The 22169-nt window shown below is 50.3% G+C and overlaps 2 protein-coding genes across 5 annotated transcripts in view; one reads left to right on the top strand and one right to left on the bottom strand.

Moving 5' to 3' along the window:
- Positions 1-1865, top strand: part of LOC133133580 (short transient receptor potential channel 2-like) — a 20610-nt gene extending 18745 nt beyond the window's left edge. Inside the window, exon 22 of the mRNA XM_061249682.1 lies at positions 1009-1865. Coding sequence (XP_061105666.1) covers positions 1009-1865 — 857 coding nt within the window. The remainder of the gene's footprint in view (positions 1-1008) is intronic.
- A 5238-nt stretch (positions 1866-7103) lies between these two features.
- On the bottom strand, positions 7104-20647 carry rrm1 (ribonucleotide reductase M1 polypeptide). Of its 4 annotated transcripts, none has more exons than XM_061248008.1 (20): positions 20467-20647; positions 19223-19311; positions 18819-18996; positions 15983-16083; positions 15693-15752; positions 15432-15471; positions 15157-15319; positions 14756-14897; positions 13550-13633; positions 12254-12415; positions 11952-12031; positions 11297-11498; positions 10858-11007; positions 10463-10684; positions 10166-10242; positions 8490-8625; positions 8182-8277; positions 7852-8040; positions 7235-7453; positions 7104-7119 (listed from the first exon to the last, which is right to left on the bottom strand). In XM_061248008.1, exons 1-19 carry the CDS (start codon positions 20483-20485, stop codon positions 7256-7258), a joined length of 2388 nt encoding a protein of 795 aa, XP_061103992.1. In that variant the 5' UTR covers positions 20486-20647; the 3' UTR covers positions 7104-7119; positions 7235-7255. The 4 variants fall into 4 exon arrangements, with proteins under 4 accessions (XP_061103992.1, XP_061103995.1, XP_061103996.1 ...); XM_061248009.1 differs by lacking the exon at positions 7104-7119 and adding an exon at positions 7151-7202 and having other exon boundaries at positions 7242-7453; XM_061248011.1 differs by lacking the exons at positions 18819-18996; positions 19223-19311; positions 20467-20647 and adding an exon at positions 18715-18764.
- Positions 20648-22169: the final 1522 nt, after the last annotated feature.

Genomic DNA, 22169 nt, shown 5'->3' with positions numbered 1-22169 from the left:
ACATGGGCCATTGTGGGCCAATATGGGTCAATGTGGGCCAACATGGGCTAATGTGGGTAATGTGGGTCAATATGGGCTAATGTGGGCTAACATGGGCTAATGTGCGTCCACAAGGGCTAACATGGGCTAATGTGGGTCAATATGGGAAAATGTGGGCTAACATGGGCCAATGTGGGTCAACATGGGCTAACATGGGTAATGTGGGTCAATATGGGCAAATGTGGGCTAACATCGGCTAATGTGCGTCAACATGGGCTAACATGGGCTAATGTGGGTCAATATGGGCAAATGTGGGCTAGCATGGGCTAATGTGGGTCAGAATGGGCAGAATCAGTCAACACTATCCATGGATAACATGACATCATGTACTATCTTAGTATATTTTTATTTTAAGAATGCTTTGGTTTATCTCAGTTGCATAGGTTATGTTAACTTGCCACAGTGCTCTTTAATGTTGTTTTAGTCACAGTGGTCTTTAGTGTTGTTTATAGTCACCTTGGTCTTTAATGTTGTTTTAGTCACGGTGGACTTTCATTTTGTTTTAGTCACGGTGGTCTTTAGTGTTGTTTATAAGTCACCTTGTTCTTTAATGTTGTTTTAGTCACCTTGGTCTTTAATGTTGTTTTACTCACGGTGGACTTTCATTTTGTTTTAGTCACGGTGGTCTTTAGTGTTGTTTTAGTCACGGTGGACTTTCATTTTGTTTTAGTCACGGTGGTCTTTAGTGTTGTTTATAAGTCACCTTGTTCTTTAATGTTGTTTTAGTCACCTTGGTCTTTAATGTTGTTTTAGTCACGGTGGACTTTCATTTTGTTTTAGTCACGGTGGTCTTTAGTGTTGTTTATAAGTCACCTTGTTCTTTAATGTTGTTTTAGTCACCTTGGTCTTTAATGTTGTTTTAGTCATGGGTGGTCTTTAATGTTGTTTTAGTCACCGTGGTCTTTAGAGTTGTTTTTAGTCCCCGTGGTCTTTAAACATGGTGGTTCTGGGTCTGTGCCTCTCCCTCAGACGTGGGGAATCGCATCACGGAGCTGGGTAAGGTCGTGGGCCGCCTGCACTCGGAGATGAAGCAGATCCACCAGAACCTGGCCAGCCAATCGGACCAGACCGCCCCGACGACCCAGGGATCCTCCATACTGGGGAGGTACATCCGGGGGGCCAAGAACAACTTCCGCGATTTCGACAGCCAGGCGGCGACAGAGAGCGGCCACCTACCCCTGCACGTCCCCTTCAGCCACGGAGAGGAGGAGAACGAGGGGGGAGGAGAGGAGAGGAGGATGGAGGAAGGGAGAGCGGGCCTGGAGAGAAAGGAGGAGGCTTGGAAAGAGAGTGTGTGGAACGCATTGAAGAGGAAAGAAAAGAGAGACGTGGGGAACGGAGGGATGGAGCAGGAGAAGGTAGAGAAGGATGAGAAAGGGACGGATGGTGTGAAAGGAGAGGAGGAAGTCAATGATGGGGCGAAGGTGGAGGAGGAGGAGAAGACGGATGGTGTAACCGGAGAGAAGACCGGGGTTAGAGTAGAGAGGACAGGTGGCACGAACGTGGAAGAGGAGACGACGGACGGCGTGAAGGTGGAGGAGGAGAAGAATGACGGCGTGAAAGAAGAGGAGGAGAAGAACGATGGTGTGAAAGAAGAGGAGGAGAAGAACGATGGTGTGAAAGAAGAGGAGAAGAAGAACGATGGTGTGAAGGTGGAGGAGAAGGAGACAGAGAAGTCCAAGGCGGGTGAGAAGGTTCCGGAAGAGGACGCTCTGTCTCCGACCGATAGCGGCGGCTCTCGGGACACGGGCTTCGGGTCCCAGGAAGGGGAGGGCTCCGTCACCGGAGCGACCAATCAGAGCCGCAAACTCAAAAAACTCTTTTAAAGATCGGCCATCTTCCTCTGCCGCTCTAGATTTACACCACGGATCAGCAGACTCTGCAAGCGGTCCTCGAAAAGGTCAGAGACCTGCTGCCTTGCTACCCTCCCTTTACCTGGAAGTCAGGTGTGTTCACCTCCCTTTACCTGGAAGTCAGGTGTGATCACCCTCCCTTTACCTAAAAGTCAGGTGTGTTCACCCTCCCTTTACCTGGGAGTCAGGTGTGTTCACCCTCCCTTTACCTGGGAGTCAGGTGTGTTCACCCTCTCTTTACCTGGAAGTCAGGTGTGAAGACAGTCTGGGCCAATCGGTAGCAATAATTACCCAGGAGAGAAGAAAACCCTAAATAATTTGCACAGCAGTCATAGCAGTGATAGATAGCTCTGTGTATGTGGGTCAGGAATCACTTTCTAACAAGAAGAGCAAGGAGGAAAATACTTCCAAACAGACGGGACTATAAACACGAGTTTCGGTCGGTGTGTGACAGATTTTAATGATGTCATTCTATTGTCTGTCTGTTATTTCAAACCTGAGCTTTGGCAACACACTGTAATGTCACACTAATAAAACACCACAACTCATCACTAAATATTGGTGAGAAATTTGCATTTGAGCGAGAGTATATGCACGCTTGTGTGTGATGGTATTTGTGAGTGTTTTCGTTAAAGGAGTGATCAAAACAGCAGTGTGTATCTGTGTGTATATGTGTGTGTGTGTTTCTGCGAATTAAACAGCCAGTGATGGGTTCAGACACCTTCGTGCCGCAGTATAACTGACTTTGTGTCTCATGTCGTTACCGACGGTAGAGTTTTTCATATTCAATTAGCGGAGATACTGTTTGCCCTGGGGGTGTCGTGCCCTCCCCGCGGGGGCCGTGCAGGCCAAGGCTTGCTCATCTCCGGTTGTTTGTTCCGGGGGCCCTTGGGGTTGCCACGGTGATTCGCTTACATCACAGCCAAATTCTCCCCAGCAGATGGTGTCACCTGTCGCCATGCCAACATCTTTGTCTTGGGCTCCGTAAAAGTGTACGTGGGATTTTTTTTTTTTCTTCCCTTTTTATGGTCGACTTCGTGGCCAACTTTATGAGGCGTGTGTGTGACGTCTTGATAAAACCGCCGTTCGCACCGTTTGACAGAGCAGTCCAGGTCTCCTGTTCTGTGCGGGGAACGGCACGCGGTGACACGAGGCAAGTCACTGGAGACGCACTCAGGACTTTGTTATGCAGGAAAAACTGTTCCTCTGTGAGGAGATGCAGTGCAATGAGCCGCTTGTGGAAAACAAGGATCGTACAAAGCCCAAATATCCGGTTGAAAAATGTTTCTTTTAGTGCGAAAAGGCTTTGTTTTGTGCCCCAAATCCTTGCCTAAAAGTCAGAATTAAGTTTCAGGACGAGTCCCGAAGCCGGTGTCCGTTCACCTCACAGCGCAAAGGGGTTTCACAGAACTCACCAGCTTCACCTCCAGCACTTAGCCTCAAAGCAAATAACTCCCAACACATCTACTGTAACCAAACAAGCCGTAATAAATAAATAAAAATGTGATTATTCAGAAGCAGAGAGTGTTTTAAACGCGAGTCACGCTTGAGCGATAGCATTTCCACTCTGTCACTGATATCAGCCTTCAGCAGGGAGACGGGGAGGTTCCACACTCTCACTGATATCAGCCTTCAGCAGGGAGACGGGGAGGTTCCACTCTGTCACTGATATCAGCCTTCAGCAGGGAGACGGGGAGGTTCCACACTCTCACTGATATCAGCCTTCAGCAGGGAGACGGGGAGGTTCCACACTCTCACTGATATCAGCCTTCAGCAGGGAGACGGGGAGGTTCCACACTCTCACTGATATCAGCCTTCAGCAGGGAGACGGGGAGGTTCCACTCTGTCACTGATATCAGCCTTCAGCAGGGAGACGGGGAGGTTCCACACTCTCACTGATATCAGCCTTCAGCAGGGAGACGGGGAGGTTCCACACTCTCACTGATATCAGCCTTCAGCAGGGAGACGGGGAGGTTCCACACTCTCACTGATATCAGCCTTCAGCAGGGAGATGGGGAGGTTCCACACTCTCACTGATATCAGCCTTCAGCAGGGAGACGGGGAGGTTCCACACTCACTGATATCAGCCTTCAGCAGGGAGATGGGGAGGTTCCACACTCACTGATATCAGCCTTCAGCAGGGAGATGGGGAGGTTCCACACTCTCACTGATATCAGCCTTCAGCAGGGAGACGGGGAGGTTCCACACTCACTGATATCAGCCTTCAGCAGGGAGATGGGGAGGTTCCACACTCTCACTGATATCAGCCTTCAGCAGGGAGATGGGGAGGTTCCACACTCTGATATCAGCCTTCAGCAGGGAGACGGGGAGGTTCCACACTCTCACTGATATCAGCCTTCAGCAGGGAGACGGGGAGGTTCCACACTCTCACTGATATCAGCCTTCAGCAGGGAGACGGGGAGGTTCCACACTCTCACTGATATCAGCCTTCAGCAGGGAGATGGGGAGGTTCCACACTCTCACTGATATCAGCCTTCAGCAGGGAGATGGGGAGGTTCCACACTCTGATATCAGCCTTCAGCAGGGAGACGGGGAGGTTCCACACTCTCACTGATATCAGCCTTCAGCAGGGAGACGGGGAGGTTCCACACTCTCACTGATATCAGCCTTCAGCAGGGAGACGGGGAGGTTCCACACTCTCACTGATATCAGCCTTCAGCAGGGAGATGGGGAGGTTCCACACTCTCACTGATATCAGCCTTCAGCAGGGAGATGGGGAGGTTCCACACTCTGATATCAGCCTTCAGCAGGGAGACGGGGAGGTTCCACACTCTCACTGATATCAGCCTTCAGCAGGGAGACGGGGAGGTTCCACACTCTCACTGATATCAGCCTTCAGCAGGGAGACGGGGAGGTTCCACACTCTCACTGATATCAGCCTTCAGCAGGGAGATGGGGAGGTTCCACACTCTCACTGATATCAGCCTTCAGCAGGGAGACGGGGAGGTTCCACACTCTCACTGATATCAGCCTTCAGCAGGGAGACGGGGAGGTTCCACACTCTCACTGATATCAGCCTTCAGCAGGGAGACGGGGAGGTTCCACACTCTCACTGATATCAGCCTTCAGCAGGGAGACGGGGAGGTTCCACACTCTCACTGATATCAGCCTTCAGCAGGGAGATGGGGAGGTAATTCTCATGGAAACGGTTGGTTTTTACCCAGAGGTGTCACAGACAGTTGAGGGGGGAAATGCGATTGTTCACAGGTATACGGGGGTACAGGGACGGGACAGGTGTGTAGGGGAGGGATGAGGGGTAGGGGGGGCACAGGGAAAGGGCGGGGGCAGATTTAGGAGTTTTTATCTGGTGGTTTCACTGTTGAGGCGTGCCCGTTTGGGAATGCGATTGTTCGCAGGTCGGAGGCATAATGTGGACCCTGTAATCAGGCCCTGGGGGCCGGCAGAGCTGCTGGGGTTCATTCTCCCGCCTCACTGGGACTGATTTATGCCCGAGACTCCGTGTGTGAGTGTGACCACCGGCCAATCGGCAAGATTAATCGCCCAATTAGCGGCCAGGTGGAGAGGAAAAGCTGCAGTACGACGGTCTTTCAGGGAGATTCACGTGTGTGGGGTTTTACGGCACACGGGATGGCCTGGACAGCACACGTCTATTAGGGAAGAGGGGCTGAGGATTGAGTGAGCTACTCTTGTTCAGAAAACCAAGTTCTGGTAATGATCTGCATGTAGGATCTAAGCATCTTGTTCAGGGATGTCAAACCCCAACACCAGAGGGCTACAGTAATTGCGGGTTTCTGGCATGCTCCCAAACTTAAATTTACATCTTAATTCAAGACAGGTTATCTTTGACTTGTCAATTAGCCAACCAGAAATAATCCTTGGTTCTTCCTCACTTCCATCACGATTCACAGGTTTCTAGGAATGGGTCAGGGTGTCCGTCCATCAATTACCCAACCAGCTTACTCCTGGTCAGAGTCGCAAGGGGTGCTGGAACCTATCCCAGCATGCATTAGGTAAGAGGCAGGAACACACCGTTGTCAGTCCATCATGGGGCACACATATTCTTACCTAGGGGATATTCAGTCAGGTCAGGGTGTCTACATGCCAATTCTCTTCCTCCACTCAGCTACAAGGGTTACCTTCCCCCACAGGATTGGTACGGAGACCAACCAGTCAGCCATTTGGCTGCTCACTAGTACCAGTAAATTCACATAATTTTTGTGTTTCCATAGGACTGAAAATGGACTGGTGGACGCAGATTTAGGTTTTGTGACAGGTTGGTTAAAGGTAAAGGAAACAGGAGACCTTTTGTTACAAAGTGATTTTATTACGCAAAACATGTAAAATAACCAAGATTACAATTTTTAAATATACATTGTGTGTCCCCCATTTTGAAGGCAAGGCCTGTAGTTAGGACCTTAGGTGCAGCATTCCTAATTTTTACATATTAACATATAGTTTACACAACATTAAAAAAATTTCATCATACAGCAAGACAGTGAATGTGGACAGATCTCAAACCCTGGTTCTAAACAGCTCCTGCACTCAAGGTTCACGCAGGTTTTTTTGTTTTTTTTTCTCTCCTTCAAATTCCAGACCTAAGCAAGACAATGAGGTCATTTAAACTGCAATAAACCACTTTACCTCAATTAAGTGCTGAGTATCCATGGAATCATCCAGGAACGGAGCACGGATCTGTAGCAAGACATTCCATTCACACAAAAACAAGCCCAGACATCTCATACCCATTCCACGACTGAACTACCCCCCCAAGTGCTTAGAGTAGGACAGTGGACTACACACGCGTGGTGAAGCTTGTGCATGTCTTGACCTGGATCTTAAAATGGCTGCCCCACATCTAGAAAGTTTAAGTATTTTCCCCCAGATAAGTACCCAGCGCAAGTCTGATCTCCTGACGATATCCACACACAACCTCCAACCACGTCTGAAGCGGAAGCACTCGACACCACCCACCCACCCGAAGAAAGTGAAATAGCGGACATTCCCAGTTTACCCACAGCGTGAGGTACGTTGAAGCGCCATCGCAGCCACCAGCAGAGCCCGCCCCGGTGGAGAGGAGGACAGTCGGGGCGGGCGTGTAGGGGAGGGGGGGAAGGGGCGGGGTACAGTACAGGGGCGAGGTACAGGGGCTGGTTTGGGGCGAGGTACAGGGGCGGGGTACAGGGGCGAGGTACAGGGGCGAGGTACAGGGGCGAGGTACAGGGGCGAGGTACAGGGGCGGGTTTAGCGGCGGGGTACAGGGGCGAGGTACAGGGGCGGGTTTAGGGGCGGGGTAAAGGGGCTGGTTGTAGGGGCGAGGTACAGGGGCGGGTTTAGGGGCGGGGTACAGGGGCTGGTTGTAGGGGCGAGGTACAGGGGCGGGTTTAGGAGCCACACATCAGGCAATCGTCACGGTTCTCCAGGGAGCACACCATGGCGGCGTTGTTGCGCTCCTTCTGCTCCTCCTGGGGCGGCGGGGGGGCGGCGGGCTGCGTCTCCTTCAGCTTCTGCTTGTCGAGGGTGAACTGGATGGGGTTGGCGGCCGGCTTGGTCCGCAGGTAGTACATGCCCGTCTTCAGGCCCTGTGGGAGGAGCGGAAAACCCGCGGTTTTTAAAATTTGCTCACTTTCCACAGGAGACGGTCAGAAAGACACCTTACAGGGTAAAGAGCCCCCAGATAGCATACGAGGGTGCTAGAAACTACTTTGTGCATTTATAATAAATAAATAATAATAAATAAATAAAAATCTCAGCAAGGTAGAACGGGTATAACAGTATATATATATATATATATAGTCTGTTAATTTTCTTCATGTTTTGAAGCAGATGAAAAGCAAGACCTAAACAACATTAGGAAGTTTGGCAGGCCAGGGGGGAGGAGCCAGCAGATATGAAGCTCAGTGGGAGGGGCCAAGTGATTGGCAGGGCTGTGGTCAGGGCAGGTGATTGGCAGGTTTGCGGTGGGGGGGAGGAGACTCGCCTGCTTCCAGCCGTAGAAGTGCATGCTGGTCAGCTTGCCGTAGTTGGGCTCGGCGATGTGGATGTTCAGGGACTGGCTCTGGTCGATGAAGGCCCCGCGGTCGGCCGCCATCTTGAGCACGGTCTTCTGGGAGATCTCCCACACGGTCTTGTACAGCTCCTTCAGGTCAGCAGGGATCTCCTCGATGCCCTGCGGAGGAGGGGAAACCGCCAATGTACAGCACCATCAAACAAATAAATACAATCTCAGAGTGAAAGGGCAGTTGCGTATCCGGCCGAACGGTCCCGGGAGGGGAGGATTGTAACGGGGAGGGGAGGATTGTAGCGGTACCTGTATGGAGCCGTTCTGGGCGATGAGCTGGTTCTTCATCTCCTCGTTCCACAGACCTCTCTCAGTCAGGTCCTTCAGCAAGTGTGGGTTCACAATCTGAGGGGGACATGAGGGGCACAATTATACACACCCGCCCTGGAGCCAGGCACAATTATACACACTCGTACCTATACAGACCCTATACAAAACTTGCAGTCACTTACAATACACCCCAAGAAAAACTCCAAAAAACCCAAACAGTGGTCACACCCGAGACCATGCACGGCCCCGGCCCAAAGCAGCGGGCACAGCGCAGGGCGGCGACCCACCTGGAACTCCCCGGAGAGCACGCGCCGGGTGTACAGGTTGCTGGTGTAGGGCTCGATGGACTCGTTGTTGCCCAGGATCTGGGCGGTGGAGGCCGTGGGCATGGGGGCCAGGAGCAGGCTGTTCCTCACCCCATGTCTGAGGGAGAGAGAGAGAGAGGAACAGCCACGTTAGAGTCTCCACACACACACACACACACACGCAAAAGGCCACGTTAGCATCACCTAAACACTTAAGCACATCATTAGAGATAATAGACCGTCTCATTGTCCATCAAAACCCTTTATGGCACTCTCGACCCAATAACCTTCTCAACCTATCAAAATTATTGCTATACTAATGTATTGAGCCCGTATGAACACCCTACCAAATTCTCAACTCTCAACCGAAGCCAAAACCCCTTGGGATTTGGGTGGAAACATGTCATATTGGGCTTCAGACTGAAAGGGTTAAACCAGGGATATACAACTCCTGTCCTGCAGGGCCTGTCTATGTGAGAGTGTATCCAGGTGTCTATGTGAGAGTGTATCCAGGTGTCTGTGCGAGAGTGTATCCAGGTGTCTGTGCGAGAGTGTATCCAGGTGTCTGTGCGAGAGTATATCCAGGTGTCTGTGTGAGTGTATCCAGGTGTCTGTGTGAGTGTATCCAGGTGTCTGTGTGAGTGTATCCAGGTGTCTGTGTGAGTGTATCCAGGTGTCTGTGTGAGTGTATCCAGGTGTCTGTGTGAGTGTATCCAGGTGTCTGTGTGAGTGTATCCAGGTGTCTGTGTGAGTGTATCCAGGTGTGTGCGAGAGTGTATCCAGGTGTCTGTGTGAGTGTATCCAGGCGTCTGTGAGAGTGTATCCAGGCGTCTGTGAGAGTGTATCCAGGCGTCTGTGAGAGTGTATCCAGGCGTCTGTGAGAGTGTATCCAGGTGTCTATGCGAGTGTATCCAGGCGTCTGTGAGAGTGTATCCAGGCGTCTGTGTGAGAGTGTATCCAGGTGTCTATGCGAGTGTATCCAGGTGTCTATGCGAGTGTATCCAGGTGTCTATGCGAGTGTATCCAGGTGTCTATGCGAGTGTATCCAGGTGTCTATGCGAGTGTATCCAGGTGTCTATGCGAGTGTATCCAGGTGTGCGTCAGCCAGACCCCAGTAAAACAGTGTCACAAAGGGTACATGTGCAGGGTATAGAAAGGGTACATGTGGAGTCTCCTCAGCTGCAGCACTTGAATTTATTAAGTACTCATTAGCTGAGCCAACTAAACGGCAGAAGTCGAGACAAACTCCCGAAACAGACCATCCCTCTCTGCGTGCCCCTGAATTAAGCTGCCCACGGAACAGAGAGATCTTAAAGAGGAGAGAGGTGAGATCTTAAAGAGGAGAGAGGTGAGACCTTAAAGAGGAGAGAGGTGAGATCTTAAAGAGGAGAGAGGTGAGATCTTAAAGAGGAGAGAGGTGAGACCTTAAAGAGGAGAGAGGTGAGACCTTAAAGAGGAGAGAGGTGAGACCTTAAAGAGGAGAGAGGTGAGACCTTAAAGAGGAGAGAGGTGAGACCTTAAAGAGGAGAGAGGTGAGACCTTAAAGAGGAGAGAGGTGAGACCTTAAAGAGGAGAGAGGTGAGACCTTAAAGAGGAGAGAGGTGAGACCTTAAAGAGGAGAGAGGTGAGACCTTAAAGAGGAGAGAGGTGAGACTCACTTGGTGATCTTCTCCTTGAGCGCGCTCCAGTCCCACAGGTCTGTGGGGGTCTTCTCCCACATGTCATACTGCAGGACCTGAGAGGAGGAGGAGGAAGAGGAGGAGGTCAGGCCTCTTCAGACCATACTACATCCCCACATCCCACCGCCCGGGGGAAACACGACAGGGAAGCAGGGCTGTTTGAAGGAGTGAGAGCTACAGCAGAGCTGGGAGACAGAGAGACAGAGCAGAGAGGCAGAGACAGAGCAGAGCAGAGAGAGAGAGCAGAGACGAGACGAGACGAGACGAGACACGCACCCCGCGGCTGACGGGCGAGCCCTGGTAGGTCTCGTAGGGCCCGAGCTCAGCAGCGAGCTCACAGCTGGCCTCCAGGGAGGCGTGGTAGATGGTCTCGAAGATCTGGGAGTTGAGCAGCTGGGCCTGGGGGCTCTCGAACGGGAAGCGCATCAGGATGAAGGCGTCGGCCAGGCCCTGCACCCCGATGCCCACTGGCCTGTGCCTCTTATTGGACCTCTCCGCCTGTGAGAGGGGGGCGGGGACAGAGGGAGGGTCACCCCAAATATCGCTCACTTTAATATTCACCTTTAGCCCTGCCGCTTTCCGAGATGTCCTGAACGCACCATCAGGCCCATCTGGAGGAGACCAGGGTGTGGCGATTGGATCATTCATTAATTGGGTGACTCAGACTGTACCTCGGGCACGGGGTAGTAGTTGATGTCGATGATCTTGTTGAGGTTCCTGACGATCACCTTGGTGACGGAGGCGAGCTTCTGGAAGTCGAAGGTTCGCTCCGGAGTCACGTACATGTTCAGGGCGATGGAGGCCAGGTTACACACCGCCACCTGCAGGAGAAAAAACACACGGCTCAGAGACAACCCCAAAACACAGACACGGGCCCCCCCACCCCCGCAACACAGGTGTCCCCAAACATGGACAAATGCAAGCACAAGTGAGGGGTGTGTCCCAATACTCAAAAACACATCCACCTGGAGGAGAGGAGTGGAGGAAAGGAGGATACATTGAGTATTGGGACACAAGTGGTGTGTATCACGTACATGCACAGGTTGACAACCGTTGGCATTAGCCTACGACAGCGCCCCCCTGTGGCGCGGAGGCCCACCGCACCCTCACCTCGTCCTTGCTGGTGTACTCCACGATCTCGGTGCACAGGTTGCTGCACTTGATGGTGCCCAGGTTCTGCTGGTTGCTCTTGCGGTTGCAGGCGTCCTTGTAGAGCATGTAGGGCGTGCCGGTCTCCGTCTGAGACTCGATGATGGCGTACCACACCTGCTGCGCCTTCACCACCCGCTTGGCCTTGCCGTCCCGCTCGTACCTGCCACAGGGGGGAGGGGCACACCGCCAGGGTCAGAGGGCACGCCCCGAGGGTCAGAGGGCACACCGTGAGGGTCAGAGGGCACACCGTGAGGGTCAGAGGGCACGCCCCGAGGGTCAGAGGTCACACCGTGAGGGTCAGAGGGCACGCCCCGAGGGTCAGAGGTCACACCGTGAGGGTCAGAGATCAGGCCGATTCTCAGTGTTAATCCGAGGGCTGCGGTTACACTTCAGTGCTTCCAAAATCCTGAGTCTTGGTGATATCAATTTTTCTTTTTTTTTTACTGCATTAACACTCGACTTACAAGACATAAGTTATTTAGCTGACGCCTGGAGAAATGTGGGGTTGTCTAACTTAAACAGTAAAACCCATCAACTAAATAGGGCGATGCTGCTTGGCTGGGCGCTGATTGGTCGACAGTGTAACAGCAGTTCAGTGGAGCGGCTCCATCACCTGGTGTAGAGCTTCTCAAACTCCTCCCCCCAGCACTCATCCAGACCCGGGCAATCGCTGGGGCACATCAGAGACCAGTCCTACGGAGCGATAGACGAGTCATCGATCAACATGCAAAAACAGCCTGGTTTCATCGCCATCCAAATTTACTGACTCCATTACCAGCCTGGCAACCACACACACCAGGGGGCATCTTTCAAATCAGGATTACAAAGTTAGCTGGATAACTTCACCCAGCTAACTCCATAATCCTGCTTCATGCCCAGCTATCCCAGCATTCCCAGGTGCTAGAGGAGGCTCACCTGGTTGCTCTCCACCCTCTTCATGAAGAGGTCTGGGATCCAGAGACCGTAGAACAGGTCCCGGGCCCTCTGCTCCTCCTTCCCCGTGTTCTTCTTCAGCTCCAGGAAATCGAAGATGTCGAAGTGCCAGGGCTCCAGGTACATGGCGAAGGCCCCGGGCCTCTGTGTGCAGGGACGGAAAACCAGCCACGTTACAGACACGGAAAACCAGCCGTTACACACACGGAAAACCAGCCACGTTACACACACGGAAAACCAGCCACGTTACACACACGGAAAACCAGCCACGTTACACACACGGAAAACCAGCCACGTTACACACACGGAAAACCAGCCACGTTACACACACACACAGACACGTTACAGACACGGAAAACCAGCCACGTCACACACACGGAAAACCAGCCACGTTACACACACGGAAAACCAGCCACGTTACACACACGGAAAACCAGCCACGTTACACACACGGAAAACCAGCCACGTTACAGACACGCACACAGACATGCACACAGACACACACACACACACACACAGACACGCACGCACACGCACACAGACACGCACACAGACACGCACAGACACAGACACGCACGCACACACGCACACACACACACACGCACGCACACACGCACGCAGACACGCACGCAGACACGCACGCAGACACGCACGCAGACACGCACGCAGACACGCACGCAGACACGCACGCAGACACAGACACGCACACACAGACACGCATGCACACAGACACACACACACAAACCTCCCCAAAATCTACAGCACCCCTGTTACTCTGCACCCGCAAACCATGTTACACACACACACACCTCCCCGAAATCTACAGCACCCTGTTACTCTACACCCACAAACCACCCGAGATGCAGCAGAAAGTCTAAATATTTAAATTTGACAATACCAGAGTCCTCTGAACGCCAAAAACAGATTTTGAAAAAAATGATGAATTTTATGTTTATTGAACGTCAGTGCAGGTTTCAGCATAACCTGGTTCTGGAGATTAAGATCAGACACTCGTGCCTTAGCGGTCCTTGGGACCCGCTTGTTGTAACCAGGGACTCCCAACCTGATTTAATGACTGCACCAATTAAACCACCAAAACATGCCCTTGATTAGTTAAGACTTCCTGGTTACAACGAAACCCTTCTGGGAAGGAACCCTGAAGGACTGGAGTTGAGAAACGCTATTCTACAGGGGGACTTGCGCTCTCTAGTGGCCAGGCACTGCAAGCGTTTGTGCCGTGTGGCTTGCCGTGACCCCCCCCTCCCCGTGACCCCTGACCTTGTTGCCGCCCTGGTCCACGTAGCGAGCCGTATTGTTGTACACCCTCAGCATGGGCACCAACCCGTTGGAGTTTCCGTTCGTCTGAAACGCAGGAGAGAAAACAAGGAGGATTAAAAGGGCTGTTCTGTCAAAACAAAGGACGGGGTTTCCGTTAGTTCATCCCAGAATGGTCCCCTCGTTAGGATATAAACACACACCCCAAGGGCCAGTTTCAGACACGGACCATGTCATAGAGTTTTTTTGGAGATTCTCCATATAGAACTCACTTTAATCCAAACTTAATCTAGTGGAAAAGGTGCCAGACTGGGCCGGTGTAGCCACAATAAGATCCGCACAGCTACTGGGCCCTTGAGCAAGGCCCTTAACCTCACATTGCTCCAGGGGGGATTGGCCCCTGCTAAGTCTAATCAACTGTAAGTGGCTTCAGACTTAAAAACTGTCAGTTAAATAACTAATAAAATAAATAATCTGCTCCGAGCCCTTAATGCCTCAAGGGGTCAAGGTCTTGGGCAGAATATGAGCAGCCCTTAGACATTTAAGGCCCCAAAAAAAATCTTCATTTCCTCATGAATCAGGAAGAGAAAATAAATAAAATTGAAGCGAGTGAATGACTCACCCCTGATTCAATGAATGAGCGAGTGAGTGACTCACCCCTGACTCAATGAATGAATGAGCGAGTGACTCACCCCTGACTCAATGAATGAACGAGTGAATGACTCACCCCTGACTCAATGAATGAGTGAGTGACTCACCCCTGACTCAATGAATGAGTGAGTGACTCACCCCTGACTGAATGAATGAGCGAGTGAGTGACTCACCCCTGACTGAATGAATGAGCGAGTGAATGACTCACCCCTGACTGAATGAATGAGCGAGTGAATGACTCACCCCTGACTGAATGAATGAGCGAGTGAATGACTCACCCCTGACTGAATGAATGAGCGAGTGAATGACTCACCCCTGACTGAATGAATGAGCGAGTGAATGACTCACCCCTGACTGAATGAATGAGCGAGTGAATGACTCACCCCTGACTGAATGAATGAGCGAGTGAATGACTCACCCCTGACTGAATGAATGAGCGAGTGAATGACTCACCCCTGACTGAATGAATGAGCGAGTGAATGACTCACCCCTGACTGAATGAATGAGCGAGTGAATGACTCACCCCTGACTGAATGAATGAGCGAGTGAATGACTCACCCCTGCGATGTAGCTGCCCGTGGCCCTGATGCAGCTGACGGCCACGCCGATGCCCCCGGCGGATTTGGAGATGAGTGCGCACTGCTTCAGCGTGTCGTAGATCCCCTCGATGCTGTCGTCCTTCATCGCCAGCAGGAAGCAGCTGTTCAGAGGGGTTAAAAAGATGAATGAAAACAGCCACAACATTTACCATGTCCTGCAGATGCTGGCTGAACACACTAAAGGCCTAATTGCACATCCTCTTACTGAACCCATCGAATACAAGGCGTGCAGTGCACCATTTCCATCTAATCATGGGAGTGAAACACAAGCAACGGTCAACTGAATGGAGATTCTGCATACAAAGCGTAATCCGTGTCTGTGACGCCACACCATTTTAAACTCTGAATGTGCGCACACACCTGGAGAGCTGGGGTCGGTTGGTGCCAGCGTTGAACAGCGTGGGGGAGGCGTGCGTGAACCACTTCTCCGACAGAAGGTTGTAGGTCTCGATGGCCGCGTCGATGTCCGTCTTGTGGATCCCCACGGCAACCCTCATCAGCATGTGCTGGGGTCGCTCGGCAACTGAACCAAGGAAGCGGAGGGGGGGAGACCATTAGCACTTTAAACAGTTTAGATAAGAGACGAGAGACCTTCCACACAGAATCTCGCAGGGCTCGTGTGTTCACGTACATACCTTTACCGTTGATCTTCAGCAGGTAGGAGCGCTCCAGGGTCTAAGGAGAGAAGAGATTATTATTTCTCATTCACACAGGCACAAAAGCTACAATTGCTGCTGCATCTACTTCACAATCAAATGTATTCAAAGTGTAACCTGCAAAAATGCGTCAGCTTGTTTTTTGTTGTTTTTTTATGCTTGAAGTCCTGAACAACCAATGCAGTGGGGGGGGGGGGGGGGTTCACACCTTGACAATTCTATTGCGAGAAACACAATCACCTTGAATCCGAAGAAGTTGTAGGAGAAGTCTCGGTCGAAGATGATGGCAGAGTTCAAACGCTGAAGACGAGGGCGAGAGAGAACAGACATTTTCTTTTAACGATGAATTTCATTAATTTCATAGGGGCTGTGTGTGTAATTAACAGAAATGACACAGCGTGAAATATGATGCATCACCCCAGCCAGCCACAGCTCATGTCCATCTGCAGTCCCTTGGCGGGGCACAGCAGACGTTACTCCCAGCACCCTACACTTAACAAATCTGAAACGGAAACGCCAAAGACACTCACGTCTTTGTGGGCCATGACGAGGTCGAGGGTCTCCTTGGAAACCATGGGCGAGTGACGGTTGTTCAGGGGGTTGACGTAGTTGTACAGGTCCTCCACGACGTCTACGGGTGGAGGAAGAACCGCGTCAGTACAGACACCTGACCACGCCACCGTGCACACCGTTCACCACACCACACCTGGACGGTTAGGATACTCCAGACAGGATTAAACTGGAGGAGTCATTATCTGCTCATTTCTCCATCCGCACCGGCCGTCCTGGTTAAGTGTGAGGTTATGTGCATTATGCCAGTGTGTGTGATGCAGGACAGCCATTTGCACTCACACACATGACTGAAAGTAGCGATGAAGCTAACGCTAATGCTAACACTGATCCAAGAGGCTGACATGAAGCGCCAGAGCTTGAGTCCAGGAAGTAAAAATCTGGAGATTTAATCTTAACTGTTAATAAACCTAATCTATCAAAAGTCAATATTCACACACACACACACACACACACACACACACACACACACACACACACACACACACACACACACACACACACACACACACACACACACTCCGCTGAACACCTTCTCGGTCCCCTTGTGGAGGTTGGACACGGCGATGCGGGCAGCCGCACACTCACACACGCGCACAGAGACACATACACACGCGCACAGAAAGACACACACACGCACAGAAAGACACACACACACGCGCACAGAAAGACACACACACACACACACGCGCGCACACACAGAAAGACACACACACGCGCGCACACACAGAAAGACACACACACACGCGCGCGCAGAAAGACACATGCGCACACGCACGCAGAAAGACACATGCGCACACGCACGCAGAAAGACACACACATGCGCACACGCACGCAGAAAGACACACACACGCGCACACGCACGCAGAAAGACACACACATGCGCACACGCACGCAGAAAGACACACACATGCGCACACGCACGCAGAAAGACACACACATGCGCACACGCACGCAGAAAGACACACACACGCGCACACGCACGCAGAAAGACACACACATGCGCACAAGCACGCAGAAAGACACACACATGCGCACACGCACGCAGAAAGACACACACACACACACACACAGAAAGACACACGCGCACGCACGCAGAAAGACACACACACGCACGCACGCACACAGAAAGACACACACACGCACGCACGCACACAGAAAGACACACTCACGCGCACACAGAAAGACACACACTCACACGCACACAGAAAGACACACTCACACGCACAGACACACACACACGCGCACACAGAAAGACACACGCGCACGCACGCAGAAAGACACACACACACACACACACAGAAACACACACACACACACGCACGCACGCGGAAAGACACACACACACGCACGCAGAAAGACACACACACACGCGCGCACGCACGCAGAAAGACACACACACACGCGCGCACGCAGAAAGACACACACACGCGCTCACGCACGCAGAAAGACACACACACACGCACGCAGGAAGACACACACGCACACAGAAAGACACACACACACACGCGCACAGAAAGACACACACACACACACACACAGAAAGACACACACACACACGCACACAGAAAGACACACACACACACGCACACAGAAAGACACACACACGCACGCACACAGAAAGACACACACACACAGAAAGACACACACACACACACACACAGAAAGACACACGCGCACGCACGCAGAAAGACACACACACGCACGCACGCACACAGAAAGACACACTCACGCGCACACAGAAAGACACACACTCACACGCACACAGAAAGACACACTCACACGCACAGACACACACACACGCGCACACAGAAAGACACACGCGCACGCACGCAGAAAGACACACACACACACACAGAAACACACACACACACACACGCACACAGAAAGACACACTCACACGCACAGACACACACACACGCGCACACAGAAAGACACACGCGCACGCACGCAGAAAGACACACACACACACACAGAAACACACACACACACACACACACGCACGCAGAAAGACACACACACACGCGCGCACGCAGAAAGACACACACACGCGCTCACGCACGCAGAAAGACACACACACACGCACGCAGGAAGACACACACGCACACAGAAAGACACACACACACACGCGCACAGAAAGACACACACACACACACACAGAAAGACACACACACACGCACACAGAAAGACACACACACACACGCACACAGAAAGACACACACACACAGAAAGACACACACACACAGAAAGACACACACACACATGCACACACAGAGACACACACACACGCACACAGAAAGACACACACACACGCACACAGAAAGACACACACACACGCACACAGAAAGACACACACACACGCACACAGAAAGACACACACACACGCACACAGAAAGACACACACACACGCACACAGAAAGACACACACACACGCACACAGAAAGACACACACACACGCACACAGAAAGACACACACACACACACACACACACGCGCACACACAAAGACACACACGCGCACAGAAAGACACACACGCGCACAGAAAGACACACACGCGCACAGAAAGACACACACACACACACACACACACCCGCACAGAAAGACACACACACACACACACACACACACACACGCGCACACACACACAGAAAGACACACACACACCCCGGCGTGCAGCCATGCGCACACTCACCGCTGAACACCTTCTTGGTCTCCTTGTGCAGGTTGGACACGGCGATGCGGGCAGCCGCACGCTCACACACGCACACACAGAAAGACACACACACACACACTCACCGCTGAACACCTTCTTGGTCTCCTTGTGCAGGTTGGACACGGCGATGCGGGCAGCCAGGATGGCGTAGTCCGGGTGCTTGGTGGTGAGCGTGGCCGTGATCTCTGAGGCCAGGGTGTCCAGCTCCACCGTGGTCACCCCACTGTACAGGCCCTGAATGACCTTCATGGTGATATGGGTCTACCAGGGGACGGAGGGAGCAGGGAGCAGTCAGCAACACACACACACACACACACACACACTGAAGAACAGCACTAATACAACTCTGTTGTGTACATACAAGTGCTTTTCACTTGAGGAACTTGTAAGTCACTCTTTATTAAAGGCACCTGCTAAATGACTAAAATGTAAAAGTAAATGTAGTGTGTGTGTGTGTGGGGTGTGGTGGGTAATTGGGTCAACTTACAGGGTCCACGAAATCCGCGTTGAGCCCGTAGCACAGCTTCTGAATGCGGGAGGTGATTTTGTCGAACATGATACGCTCGTGACGCCCGTCTAACGTGGGAAACAAATAATCTGTTCAGTGTCACTGAACTTGGCCAAAAGGGTTTCATCAGAAGTGTGTCGTCTGACGTTAGCCGTTACGGTTTACATAGCGACAGCCTGTCGGTATAAATGGCAAGTAAAACGTGCTCAGATGTCAGTAACTTCACAAAATCATAATTACATTAGCTAGCTAGCTGTGGCGTTATTAACATTATTTAATGACAAATGCCTGGAGCTTAGCACTGGCAAATTAAACAGGGGTCTGACCTGATATAATGTTGCCTTCTGTGTATTTTTCTAAAAATTCTATTTCAAAACATATTAAGACTATATCGAAATGGTTTGGGGAGTGTGACTGTGGAATCCCATAATACTAAGTTATCTATGGTTGGGTAACACAAAGACACTCATACAAGTACGGTTAAAACAATAAAAAGTAAATACAATATATAATATAGTAACACACGGATCACGAAGTAACAGTTAGCTATACTTATATTTATTGAAGATGTTAGCTATCTAGCTAACGGGTTATATAAGTGTTGTACTTTTCCATATAGAATTTGGCGCCAAAAGTGACAACAAAAGAGTAACGTTACCTAACCAACGGCCAGATACACATTTTGAACGCAGTTCCCAAGTTCAACTAGACAAATATTGGCTAGCCACATGACAATGTGTTCACAACATAGCAATACTTTTAGAATGTAGCCAATTAAAACAATCATTCAAACGTTACAACCACCAACAACCCAATTCACAAGCTCAAGTTCACGTGAGCCAGGTTATGTTGTCAAATGCCTGATAAGACAATAATCACATCTGCCAGCCATCTTAGCAAGTTTCTTTCTTTTTTTTTTTCAAATTCTATTTTTAACAAAGTTAACGTTGGCGGTCCACAAGGAATGTTGAAGTTGGATTTCAGCTTGCTAGCCACGACGTTCGCGAATCATTCACAAGACAGTGTGACGGCTAGTTATTTACAACAATGCATGGAATATGCAGCATACAAACAACAATTCAACTGACAACTTTATTAATTACAGTAACTGGTAGTCAGCCAGCAATGTCGATCATAAAATCAATACATTTTAATTTATCTAATAAACCAGAACTAGCCAAATAAACCAAACGAAAATTTAGCTAAAACAGGATACTACATACCTCTCTTGATCACGTGCATGATGACTGATATATTTCTAAAAGTGCAAGAGAAATAAGTTACGAACAATAATTTATGAAGCAACTGTGCGAGAATGCTGTTTTTTACTGCACAATTCGTGCAAGCAACCGAAAAGTGAGACGAATAGAGCGCGAATACGTTCAATTCCCACCACAGGCTCAGGTTGTACAAAACCAGCAGCCAATCAACGAGACTCAACCTTGGACAATGTAGCCAATCATGAGCTGAATTAGGGTTTACTTCCGGGGTTCTTTTTCAGCTGTCAGCTGCCGAAAGATAATGTTTGGCGGGGTTTTTGAAACGATGTTTATTATTCACCGGTTATTTTGATCCCGGTCTTTGCTCATTTGCTTATTTGCGATTATTTGGTAATAACAATGGTATATGTTTTAAAACACAATTTCACAAGGTACTAATGTATTCTAAAAAGCATTAGTCGTAATTCGCAAGATTTGCAATATGATAGGCTCAGCAACATATGCTAGTGAAAGAAATGAAAACGCATGATGCATAGTCATAATGACTATGCTTTTCTATTCATTTAACTAGATGTTGCTCAGACTATGCTACTGGAAATTTTGCTAGACTAATTACGACTAATGCTCTTTCGAATATATGTATACGTGTTTATATATTTATTGGACTTGTTTTTTTTTTTTTGACTTACTGGTCTGCTGCTGTAACCTATCCACTTTACTCACGCATTGTGTGTTCAGAGATGCTCTTCTGCATACCACTGTTGTAATGCGTGATTATTTGCGTTACTGTCACCTTCCCGTTAGCTTCGACCAGTCTGACCCTTCTCCTCTGACCTCTCTCATTAACAAGGCATTTTTGTCTGCAGAACTGCTGCTCTGCTCATTGGATTTTTTTTGTTTTTCACACCATTCTCTACCAACTATAGAGACTGTTGTTCATGAAAATCCCAGGGGATCAGCCATTTCTGAGATACTCAAACCACCCTGTCTGTCAGCAACAATCATTCAACGGTCAAAGTCACTTAGATCACATTTCTTCCCTATTCTGAAATGTGGTCTGAAAAACAGCGGAACCTCTTGACCATGTCTGCATGCTTTTATACATTTAGTTGCTGCCACATGATTGGCTGATTTAAATATTTGGTAAATGGTTGGCATTTATATAGTGCCTTTATCCAAAGCGCTGTATAATTGATGCTTCTCATTCACCCATTCATACACACACTCACACACTCACACACCGACGGCAATTGGCTGCCATGCAAGGTGCCGACCAGCTCGTCAGGAGTATTTGGGGGTTAGGTGTCTTGCTCAGGGACACTTCGACACAGCCCGGGCAGGGGATCGAACCGGCAACCCTCCAACTGCCAGACGACTGCTCTTACTGCCTGAACCATGTCACCCCCGCATTAACAAGCTGGTGTACAGGTCTACCTAATAAAGTGCAATAAAGTTATCCTCTGCCATCAAACCAAATATTTTGCTAATTTCTCTTCCTCCATTTTAGTTTCATTCAGGGAAGTTCGACTTGGACTGTGCCTGTAAACCAGTTATACCAGAAGGGGAAAAAATGTGATACAACAGAGGGAGTGGTTTGACTGGCCCTGGAAATAAAGATCTGACGTATGTGTCACCATCTCTCTTCTTCTCTTCCCCTCTTCCCATCCCTTCATTTTGTCTTTCTCTGCCCCCTCTCTCTTCTTCCC

Source organism: Conger conger, chromosome 7 (genome assembly GCF_963514075.1).
Source record: "Conger conger chromosome 7, fConCon1.1, whole genome shotgun sequence".
In the NCBI taxonomy this organism is placed as follows: Eukaryota; Metazoa; Chordata; class Actinopteri; order Anguilliformes; family Congridae; genus Conger; species Conger conger.
Note: the sequence above shows the minus strand (reverse complement) of the source record. Positions and strands in the feature narration are given on the sequence as shown.